At 36.7% G+C, this 12,581-nt stretch overlaps 2 protein-coding genes across 2 annotated transcripts; both read left to right on the top strand.

The window, feature by feature from the left end:
- The first annotated feature begins 1,194 nt into the window (after nucleotides 1-1,194).
- On the top strand, nucleotides 1,195-2,670 carry LOC141649385 (uncharacterized). Its single transcript, XM_074458077.1, has one exon. The coding sequence runs from the start codon at nucleotides 1,195-1,197 to the stop codon at nucleotides 2,668-2,670; it is 1,476 nt and encodes a 491-aa protein (XP_074314178.1).
- Nucleotides 2,671-8,633: 5,963 nt separating this feature from the next.
- On the top strand, nucleotides 8,634-12,294 carry LOC141647794 (rho GTPase-activating protein 2-like). The gene is made up of 4 exons (XM_074456125.1): nucleotides 8,634-9,195; nucleotides 10,415-10,535; nucleotides 10,665-11,015; nucleotides 11,530-12,294. Exons 1-4 carry the CDS (start codon nucleotides 8,849-8,851, stop codon nucleotides 12,046-12,048), a joined length of 1,338 nt encoding a protein of 445 aa, XP_074312226.1. The 5' UTR covers nucleotides 8,634-8,848; the 3' UTR covers nucleotides 12,049-12,294.
- The last annotated feature ends 287 nt before the right edge of the window (nucleotides 12,295-12,581 follow it).

The raw sequence follows: 12,581 nt of genomic DNA, 5'->3' as shown, positions 1-12,581 counted from the left end.
TGTGGTGTCCAATAAAAAGATGACCACCAGGCAGTCTAAGAGCTTCAAATACTTTAATATGTGGGGGAATGCAGCTGGGTTCATTCCTAGGATCAAGGAAGTATGGGAGAAATCTATAAATGGCACAAGAATGTTCTGCATTGCTAAGAAGATGAAAGCTTTAAAGAATGTGCTCAAAGGACTGAACAAGGAATGTTTTTCTGATATTGAAGTCCAGACTGGGGAAGCTGAACTGGTTTTAGATGAAATTCAGAGTCATATTAAGGAAGACCCTATGAATCCTTCCCTTATCACCAGAGAGAGGGAAGCTATGGAGAAGCTCAGGGAATTGAACAAAGCAAAATATAGTTTTCTGCAGCAGAAAGCTAAAATCAAATGGACAGATGAAGGGGATATTAACTCAGCTTATTTCCATGCCAGTATCAAGAAAAGATGCATCAGAAATACAATTATCCAAATAGAAGATCAGCATGGGACTGAATGCAATGATACTCAGAGTATTCAAGCAGCATTCTTAGAGTATTATCATGGTCTCCTAGGGGGGAGAAGGGACACTGAGAATGTGAGACAGGCAGTGTTGGAATATGGGAACTTTTGTACGGAGGAACACATAGCTATTCTGAACAGACCAGTTCTTTATGAGGAGGTAAAACAGATGGTCTTTTCCATTCCCATTGACAAAGCCCCTGGGCCAGATGGATATACAAGTGGATTCTTTAAGGACTCTTGGGATGTGATTGGAAGTGATGTGGTTGAAGCTATTCAAGATTTTTTTAATACAGGTCAACTGCTAACTCAAATGAATGCAACCAATATTAGCTTGATTCCAAAATGTGAGAGACCTACCTCAGTTAAACAGTTCAGACCCATTGCCTGTTGCAATGTACTTTACAAGGTAATCTCAAAAATTCTTTGCAATAGACTTGCCTTGATTCTGCCTGACCTAATACATGAAAATCAAGGAGCTTTTGTTCAAGGGAGGTCCATTATAGAGAATGTCCCGATTTGCCAGATATTGTGCATCAATACTCTAGGAAAAATGTTTCCCAGTGCCTTTTCAAAATTGACCTACAAAAAGCATATGACACTGTTGAATGGGACTTTGTGGCACAACTGTTGAAGGGATTGAAATTTCCAAACAAATTTATTGAGCTCCTGATGAAGTGCATTTCAACCACTTCTTATACCTTAGTCATGAATGGAAGCAATTTTGGGTATTTCAAAGGAAAGAGGGGACTAAGGCAGGGTGATCCAGTCTCACCCCTAATTTTTACTATCTGTATGGACTACTTGTCAAGACTCATTGCCTATGCCACAGCTAGATGGCCGTTTCACTATCACCCCCAGTGCAAAGGAATTAGGTTAACCCATCTTATGTTTGCAGATGATCTCCTTATGTTCTGCAAGGGAGATGCTCCTTCCATTCTCCTCCTTGTTAAAGCTTTCACTTCCTTCTCTAATGCTTCAGGGTTACAGATGAACAATGCAAAGTCAGAAATTTTTTTTAATGGAGTCAGTATGGACTTGCAGACTGATATTCTGTCAGTAACAGGATTCCATGAAGGGAAAATGCCTTTTAGATACTTAGGTGTGCCAATCCAACCAGGGAAAGTTTCAAAAAAAGATTGCAGTAGCCTGGTGGAGAAAATTGTGACAAGAATCAGAAGCATTGGTGCAAAAAAGCTCTCATATGCAGGTAGGGTTGTTCTCATCAACTCAGTTCTTAATACATTATACAACTATTGGGCAGCAATGTTTGTCATACCAAAGGCTGCTATTAAGAGAGTAGAGGCAATATGTAGAAACTTCCTATGGGATAGCTCAACTGAATTTCATCGAGTACCTTTAGTAGGATGGGACAGAGTTACCATGGCAAAAGATGCAGGAGGGCTAGGAATTAAAAAAGCAAGCACCTGGAACATAGCTGCAGTGGGGAAACTAGTGAACTGGATTTATGTGAAGGCAGACAGGCTTTGGATTAAGTGGATTGACAGTGTGTATCTCAAGGGGACAAGCTGGCATGACTTCAAACCTACAAATGACTCTACCTGGACCTGGAAGACTATATGTAAGGTGAAGGATCTAATTAAGCAAGGTTTCACTGATAATCAATGGGCTCCTCATCAAAAAGGTTATACAATTAGCCAAGGATATGAATGGCTTATGGGATCAGTCCCAAAACAACAATGGACAAAATTAGTTTGGAATGAATGGAATGTACCCAAGCATTCATTCAATTCTTGGCTAATAATGCAGGGGGGACTGAATACCAAAGCAAAACTGTTTTCCCATGGATGCTGTGAAGATGATCTGTGTATCCTTTGTGCAGAAAAACCTGAAACTAGTGAACACCTGTTTGATGAGTGCAAATTCAGCTGTCAAGTTCAGAAACATGTTGAAGAGTGGATTGATCGTCCCTTTCCTACTGACAGTGAGCTGCTGAGTGTACCTAGTAGCAGCATGAAATGGAAGGCGCTTACTCTGGTATTGTCATGCTACAAGTACACAGTGTGGCACCAACGCAACCAGGCTCGAACTCAGTTCAGCATAGTCAGACCTATACTAATAGCTGAACGAATGAAGATGGTAGTGCAACAACAAATCCGCAAATTTTCTGATCGTAGAGGAGCACAACATTTGAATGAAAGGAATGGGATTAATTTATGTTAATAGCATTCTTTTAATCCTAGCTGTAGATAATCGTGTAATCCTTGTGTAATTGGACTAGTCTTTTGAAATATATAATACTACTCACATTTTTACCAAAAAAAAAACAAGATCTCTTACTTGTTAGTTCTTGAGCTTTCCAACAATGGATGAACTAAGATTCAAATTAGAATCTCTCCCAAAAGTTTATACCCAAGGAACACCCTTAATAACTAATATTATTATGAACTAGTAATAATACTAATCTTACTTAAAATTTGGACACAAAAATATTGATTTTGTTCTCCTCTATTTCGTTTAAGAGGAGAGGATTTTGTGAGCTTTCTTTTTCTAAAATTATTTCACAAATGTAGAGAGTTGAATAATTTCTAACACTAGAAAATGAATAATGAAGTAGTGAATAATTATAGAGAAAAACCCTTGGCCTTTTCCTAGTGGGAAAAACCGGTTGGGAGGGGGATTAGAGGCCAATGCATGGTCTTGTGTTCTTCTCAAGATAAGACTAGGCATGCATGGCTGCAATTAGACTATAATCATTGTGTTTTCCTTATTAAAATAATCAACACAATTTATCCTCTAAGACTCCCTCCATTTCGGCACATACACATAAAATGGAAGGTCCATTTTATTTTGTCATTTGTCAATTTTGTTATATGTCACATGTTGCATGACATGTTACATTATAATGTATTTTTAACATATTAAAAATCAACATATTAATAAAATATGTCACATACAAAATTTAACTAGTAATTCTTGATTACTTGTACCAAAATGGTTTATCAAATTATAAATTACAACAACTTGTATTTATAATAAATTATTCATTCTGTTTCAATTGTTTCGTAAACAATATTTTATTCTAAGTAATAAAACAATTCGATTACTTAGACCGTATCTAATTTAATCGAATTACAATAAGACACGTTAACTTTACTCACAAAATCATCCGTCAATATTAAGTAATTTAATTAACTCGTATCGGCATACGATTAATTAAATAATCAATTAAGAGTATTTCCCTATAGGTATGACCTAAGGGGATCAACTGATCACCACCGTCGCACGACAGTAATGTCAAACTCTAGTCAGCCAATCATTACCTATATGTGTGGACCAGTTGACTGTAAAATATTACTTCATACATGTATTCTTAAATATGAGATTTAAACATGTGATCATTATGATCGATAGTTGTGATCGCATTATTGTCGGAGGACACTTATTCCAACATCCTTATCATAAGTGAAGGAGCTCAAGAACTCAAGGGTGAGATCGTGGTAGCTTATCTCCTCCAAGTTGTACAAACCCTCCAACCCAAGGACCGTGAAGATATTATGTACCTCCTTCTCTATCCCTAGAGCTTCCAAGGTACCTACCGACATACACTTGGTCGGGGCCATCCTCCTAGTGGCTAGGACCTCAAACGTGTCCCGGTGCTCCTCACTCTCAAAAGCTATGGACGGGTAGTCCGGGAGGGTGATAGCGGGCGATGCTTCTTGTTGAGGTTGGCAACCATTCCTTCCACGACCGCTTCTAGCGTTCCTTGCCATGCTACAAGAGGAGATCACACAAGGTATGGAACGAGAAAGGTTAGAATTTAAAGCAAATTCTTGAATGTGGATAGAATTTTCACAACTTCCTAATTTTATAGACACCAAATGAAAGGGGATTTCTATTATAGTTTCTTATAATTTAATTGACCTCTATAAATTTTCCTTATGTTACATAAATTATTTTCTGGGATTTAAAGATCCTTGTGACCTAACATGAGTTTAATCCTGACCTTAATTACATATATTATCCCAATTCAACACCCGACTTGTCAAATTTCGACTCAACCATGACACACTACACTTTAAAGTTTCACTTAATGGCATTACCATCAACAACAATTTCTTTAAAGTTGGTGGGATAAAAAATTTAGGTTGTCGAAATTTAAAAAGGAATTCGGGCGAGTAAAATGCTTCTTTGTCATAAGAAATTCTTCAAGTTGAATAAATACGTAGTAACACAATTAGTGAGTATAAATTAAAATTTGATACGGTTAGTGTCGAATTTTTAAGACTTTGAGCAAAATTTCATTTACTCCCTCTTATAAGGTGGTAGTAACCACAGAATCTTCAATACTACAACATAGGAAAATCATCATTGAAGCACAAAATGCATTATTCATGGGGATTTTAGAAGAACTTAGAAAAGTTTTCACCCAAGTTTTAAGACAAAATTGATTTCATCTTGGTTTACATAATACATTATCAACTAAGATAGTAGTCCTACAAGGTAATTAAACTAAGTTTGCTCATGAAAAATCAAAATTTGGGCATGACTCATCTAAAATTGGAAAATCTAAGACGGAGTTTTAAGACGAAATTTACACATATTATGCAAAATGCATCCATGACAACAAAAGTTAAGCCTTTGTTGTCCAACTATACACAACAACAATCACGAAAACCCAACCATTGACTCAAGAAAACCAATTTTTGAGTTCTATAATGGTGGTCGAAATTTATTTATAAAAATTTGATTTTTATCAACAACAATGGTGTTAAAAGCTTACTAGTATCATGAATTAAGCAAAACAAACAACCAATTAACAAAACTGAAGGGATTTAAGAGTATATCTAAGAAAAATCAAATTGGGGAAAAAAGATGGAATAAGATGAACATGCTTACCTTGATTAATTAATGGGATTAGATGAGAAAGGTGGAGAAATAGGATGAATTCCAAGCAAATTAGAGCAACAGTGGAGGTTTTTTGGGGATTTTTTTTGGTGAAGAAAGAGATGAAGATATGAGGATAAGAATGAGGAATTGGGGAAATAAGAGCTTTAAGTCGAGTAACTCAACCCGTGTGAACCTACTCGGTCGAGTGCCGAGAGCACTCGGTCGAGTACGACTCCACTCGGTCACGTGGATGACTCACTCGGTCGAGTGACGGGTTTTCCAGAATGCATAATCCCCTTGAATCAGGTCCACTCGGTCGAGTCAAGAGTCCACTCGGTTGAGTGCTCGCTTACTCGGCCGAGTTGGTACTCGCACTCGGTCAAGTGATCCCGTTGGTTTTCAAATTCTCACTAAGAGCTTATCGACGGATTCCCTGCAAGACAATACAAGGTTCGGGAGTCCACCACTTATCTCTGACTAGTCTCGAGTTAGCTCAGGCGACACTAAGGTTGCCGATCCCTACTTCCTACATCCACACTCGCACTTACCTTGCCGAAACGGTCACAACATATATACTAACAACAACACTATCAAGCACAAGATAGTCACATAACATGAATCAAGGGAATGGGATTATCATTTTCCAAGAGATGTCAAGACGTGTACATACATTCATTCACATGTGAAATTTCATATCATGCAAGAATGTAACCACAATCATGTCATTCATGCAATCACACAACATTGTCTATATCATTCACCCTTACTTGTAACCACCCACGTAGTGACCAACCGAGGCAATGGGCACTAGTTTTGATATGAGGGCACCTACTCATACAAAATCGATCTCCCATCGGACTCATGTCGGGTTCGTTTTTATTAGACACACCTAGTTCATTTTGGTTCATTCGTTTAGGTTCCAAAATCGTCGCTCTGATACCACTTTGTAACACCCCAACTATCCGGCCAAGATAATTGGAGCATTACCATCTCAGTTTCCCGAGGTAGTGAGATCGGAGATTAAAATCCAAGAACAATATTAGAAATAGCATGTTTAATGGTTTACAACGAATAAAAGAATAATGAAAGATTACAAGTCATGACCCCTAAGCTAATCTGATCAACTATGCTTGACTCGTATGTCGTCACGGCTCGTCCCGTCTCCCGTAAGTAACCACAGCTAACCTGTAAATAACTGCTCCTCATATGATCGGAAATATCATATGAATCGACATAGGCCACCTCTGAAATAAGTGACATTTACACGGACACAACAAACGTCAGTTTCAATGATAAATGCAAGACATGACGTAATAAGGGAATATGCAACATGTTAATTAAATGAATGAGACACAGAAGAACCAACATCACACCGGTACCGGGACACGCCCAGACATACCCACAACCTCTACTCCGGTACCGGGACACGCCCAGGCATACCGATCATCACACTAGGTATCGGAACACGCCCAGGCGTGCCGGGTCTGGAAGCCAACCGGATCCCCTGCTAGACATCGTGTCTCAACTACGCGCGTCACTCCGTACTGAAGCCATTAATGTGCACATTCCCTTTGGAGTATCCATCTCATAAAACCGTCTCATCCTACATACATCATGTAATAACTATTACAAACCACTCTATACAACATAAAACCCTTTATTATTAGTCACTAACTACTCACTTTACATAACTAATTACTAATTAGTCTCTCTTAATAAATCCTAATCCGAGATTAACATAAAACAAAGAGGAAAAAGAGGTAGGATGTTGACTTACAAAGGTAGATCGGGGATTAGGAAGGGTGTTCCACCATTAATCTAAGCTTGAAGGCCAAAGGAAGAGCATTGGAAGCATTTTAGAGAGAGGAGTGGGAGTTTTAAGAGATAAGGAGGAAGGTGGAAATGATTTTAGGGTTAGGGGAGAAAGGAGGTAAATCCCGTATTCTGAAAACAGCGGCACTCGACCGAGTGCTGAGTCCACTCGGTCGAGTGAACTCACTCGGCCGAGTAGCACTCCACTCGGTCGAGTGTACCTTTCACTCGACCGAGTAAACCCACTCGATCCGCTTCAAGACCACACGGTCTAGGCTCAGGTCAAGTGTAAGGCCATCTTTTCCTTCCTCTCACGCGTCCCAAGGTCTAAGTACGTGTTTCAAAAATGTCGGGTATTACAGAAATAAAGAGGGGCAAAATAGGAAGAAAATGATAACTGTATAGTTCTGGCTACATTAAAGGAAGTTGTGGTTTTTTAAAGAGTATGGATAATACAATATGATACATATTCGACCCTTCTCATTCTTAAGACGAATAACATTGTGTGAGATTTAGGCCCTGTTCTTTTGGACTGAAATTGTCTGAACTGAGCTGAACTTAATTGAACTTAATGGAGCTGAACTAGACTTAATAGAGCTCAACTAAACTGAATTGAAATAATAATAAAATAATTATGATAATAATAATAACAATATAAAGATTGTATCTCAGCTGCCAACTAATTTCTTGTAAACCGTGACTTAATTTTTAATAAAAGCGGCACCGTTTATTATTATTAAAAAAAATTAATGCCAATAATAATAATAATAAATATTATAATAATATTATTCATTATCAATAATAATAATAATATATTAATATAATATAATAATAATAATAATGTTATAAGATATATAAAATATAAAATAGTAATATAATATTTAATAGTCATAATACTACTACTACTACTACTACTACTACTAATAATAATAATAATAATAATAAAAATAATAATAATAATAATAATAATAATAATAGCTAAAAAATAAATATGATCAATATAATATAATAATAATAACAATTAATAAGAATAACAATAATGATAATTAATACTACAAATATTTCCATTAGTCATAATAATATAATAAATAAATATATTAAAAATAAATACAATAATATAAACAATAATAATAATATAAACAATAATAAATATAATAGTAAAATAATGGTAAAATAATAAAAAAATATTAATATATTAATAACAATAGTAAATAAATTAATATAATAATAATGATAACAATAAAAATATAAAATAAGAATAATAATATTAATGTTGAAATAAACAAATCTGAACTTAACAGAACAAAACAGAACTGAACCGATCTGAACTGAGCTGAATTGAATGGAGCTGAATTGGACCGAACTGATCTGAACTGAACTTAATGGAGCTGAACTAAACTAAAATGAATTTATAAAAACTGAAATTAAACCCAAAAGTAGAGTACCTTCTTGAAAAGAAAGAAAAAAAAAAAGCATTTGTAGATATGTAGGTCCTTGTCAAAATTTGAATACGAGTGGCCGTTTGAACCCCAACAAGAAGAAGCAAAAGGAAACCCGAAAGAAAGCAATAAAAAAAGCATAAATAAATAGTGTTGTAGTGAAAACCAAACATCGGCATTTCAAATCTGAGTTTGGTTGAAGAAGCCGAAACAACCACATACACACAAATCAGAGTGTAAAGAAAGAGTGAGAGAAAGAAATGACGGGCATAATAATGGTGACAAGAGGCGGAGGTTGTGGTGGTGGAAGCGCAACAAAAAGTCCATCAACAACAACAACATCAAAGGGATGTGATGAACAACATAATCAGCAGCAGCAACTTTCATTAGTTGCATTACTTGTTGCTGCTATTAGAAAATCAATGGTTTATTGCCGTGTCGATCGTACTGAAGATGTTATTTCTGCTGTTCATCATTTAGATATGGATATTGGTTGGCCTACTAATGTCAAACATATTACCCATGTCACTTTTGATCGTTTTCAGGGTTTCCTTGGTCTTCCTGTTGAATTTCAAGTTGAAATCCCTAAAAAAGTCCCTAGCGCTAGGTATTATTACCTCCTTTTCTTTCGCTTTTTACTTGTATAATCTCGTCTATTTTAATTAAAGGTAAACAAATGATGTTAGTATGATTTATATTTTCAACTCCATCTTTCATGGGAATTACTGAATGCTAGTTTTGATTTTGAATCCTTTATCACGTTTCTTCGAATTAACTTCAAATTAAGTATACTAGGGTTTGAGGGTCTGTTGTTTGATTCACAATTTGAAACATCCAATCTTACTCCCTACATTCCACTTTTATCGTCTTACTTTCTATTCTGGGAGGATTTTAGAAAGGGGGATACTGATTGAAAATCCACGCTTTTTCTTACCCAATATAAAAAGTCGACAATTAATTTCTGAAAAATTAAGAGTGGGAAGGAGACAATTAAATCGGAATAGAGGGAGTATTCTTTTTTAGATCAATTTTTGTCGAAATTGTGAATATTATGCTGTCATTTTTCATGTGAGAGCCATAAGTAAATGGACATTTTGAGGCATAAAAGTATTGATCAACCTCTTGTAAATCTGCTATTATTTTTAGAGAGTTGTTGGGGAGCTTTATTTCATTTATTGACTGCAATGAATCTCCGGTCCCTCTCAGTTGGTAAAATTATTCAAATTTCGAACAACTCAGTTGAATAATTGGATGGTAGAAATCAATACACTGAATTAAACTATTTTAATTGTTGAACTATATCAATAAAGTGTAGTTTGTTACTTATCCTTGTGAGATCGGTGAAGAGTCATCTCGTGACATCTTGGTGAAATTGACTGTCTAAGCCGCAATCTCATTGTAAGTTAGTGAGTGTGATAGCAGTGATCCACCACATCATCCTCCAAATTTTGGAAAAGAAAGGCCCCTTTTGAAGTGGAACTAAAGTTGAATAGCTTGATTAATAAAAGCATCAATACGTCCGAACTTGTACCTAGCACCTGGCTAAATAAAAACTAGATATTTTTCAGCAAATACGGATTTTGTTTAATTACATCATTAGAGAGATTTGAAAAATAAATGAAGACAGAAAAGGGAATGGAAATGCTCCCTAAAATTGGCAAACTTGGAAACAAATTTATGGCTTCTTCTTGCTTATGTTTGTTTCTGCAAAACTGTGTTAATCATGGTAGTGAATTTTCTGTTTTGATAATCTGTATTCCAATTTGCTTGGAGGTTGATTACCTAATTTGAATTAATTTTGATATGATGCTGGTTATCATTTGCAGTGCTAGTGTCTTTGGTGTTTCAGCAGAATCAATGCAATGTTCTTACGATGCTAGGGGAAATAGTGTTCCCATCATACTCTTACTGCTCCAAGAGAGACTGTACTCCCAAAGTGGTCTTAAGGTACGAAAACTATTGATGAAGCCATAGAACTTGTAGCAGTTAAAAGAAGGCGAAAAACGAATCTCGATGAAGAGTTTAATTTGCATTTTCATAATTCTTTTGGTTTAAAAGTTCTATTTTCTTATGCAGGCAGAAGGAATATTTCGTATAAACCCCGAAAATGGCCAAGAAGAACGGATAAGGGACCAACTCAATAGGGGTATTGTGCCCAATGACATGGATGTTCATTGCTTAGCTGGGCTTATTAAGACGTGGTTCCGAGAGCTTCCTTCTGGAGTACTTGATGGACTTTCACCAGAACAAGTTCTTCAATGTAACAGTGAAGAGGACTATTATGTGCTTGTGAAGCAGCTCAAACCAACTGAAGCTGCACTACTCAATTGGGCAATCGATCTTATGGCTGACGTGGTTGAGGAAGAGGATTTCAACAAGATGAATGCAAGAAACATTGCAATGGTGTTTGCTCCTAACATGACTCAGGTATAGGATTAGTAACCCGAACAATCACAATAACATTAACTTAATGCCTCAGGCTCACGCAAATGGCATGGTAATTGAGGGTCAGATCTATGCACCCTTACCTAGTCGGCTCAGGTACAACCGTACAAGTCGGCTTACCTTTGGGCCGCGTATTCAAATTCGTCGGTTTACCTTTGGGCCGCGTTTGTTTAGTAAGTTCTAGGATTACCCACGTGTTTACAATACGAATAGGCTATTTTTTGACGACCCGTGATAAAGAAAAAAAAAGGTCGATAACCTCCATCGTATTAGCGTCACTTCATAGTAAAAAGAAGCGGTCAATGTAAATTATTTATATTGCATAGTTCCATTATTAACTAAAACTTAAGAATAGTTAGTTTGTGGCTCCGTTGAAAGAATTGGAAGTGGAATCTACACATAATCAGGACAATATATTTAAATAAGCTATACTCTGATTTATGCTTAACCTTGTATATCATCCTATGTTTCACCGATACAGTATTGCCTTGTACAGATGTCTGATCCATTGACAGCTCTGATGCACGCTGTTCAAGTCATGAATTTGCTGAAAACCCTCATCACAAAAACACTAAGAGAGCGTGATGAATCTCCCATGGGGGACTATTCTCCAATGTCATCTCGTTCTTCGGGTCGAGAGAGTGACGAAGAATATGACAGCCAACAAGAAATGGAAACCAGTTGTGACTCAAGGGGACCCGCTTCTGATTGTGATGAATTAGTTGATGAAGATGAAAATGTAGTTGAAGGTGGTTCTCTGAGTGTCATAGAGGAATGTTTCTTGAGGCAGTTAGACGACATCAATATGAGTACCGGAAACAATGAGGATGCCAAAATTTCATATTCTGATAGTAAAACTTGGAGTTGCTTATCAAGTGGGACTAGTAATGGCATGGAAAGCAAGCAACATTATGTTGGTGAAGGTCAGTTCTTTGACTCATTCAGCTTCTCGAAAAGACACGACAACGAAAGAGAGATGGCAACATCTTCCTTGCCGTTGCTTATGTCCAACTGATATTAGGAGGTATCTAGTTTGTTATGTTGGCTTGAATGATTCGTTTGACGCTGTTTCTAGTTGTATTGCATTATGTGGTTTGCTGTGTTTGTATATTGATAGTGATTAGAAAAACTTAGGATGGAAGGTTAGGGATTGTTTGCCCCTTGTGGATTATGGTATTTTAAAGGTCAGTGAGCCACTGACCACCTGCTGCTAAAATTGATGACAGCTTAACTATTGATCCATTATGCCTTTATTTGTTTACCGTTCTTGTATGACTGGAATCTCCTGAAATTTAAATTCTGCTGCAACTTGTGTGTTTGAACTGGTGAGCAGGCGCGGGCCCATCTTTTGTTTAATACTTCCTCTATTTTCCTATTTTCTACCCATTGCTTTTCTAATTATGAAATATCGTCGACTTTATGTAAAAGACGTAACTTACCCTTGGCATACATCTCTCAACTGGTTCCCTCTTACACCTTATTCACCATATTCATCCCTACCAACACCGTCCCATTGCCACCATCTCCCCAACTCCCACTGGCCACTAC

This window comes from Silene latifolia, chromosome 3 (assembly GCF_048544455.1).
Source record: "Silene latifolia isolate original U9 population chromosome 3, ASM4854445v1, whole genome shotgun sequence".
NCBI classification, from domain to species: Eukaryota; Viridiplantae; Streptophyta; class Magnoliopsida; order Caryophyllales; family Caryophyllaceae; genus Silene; species Silene latifolia.
Note: the sequence above shows the minus strand (reverse complement) of the source record. Positions and strands in the feature narration are given on the sequence as shown.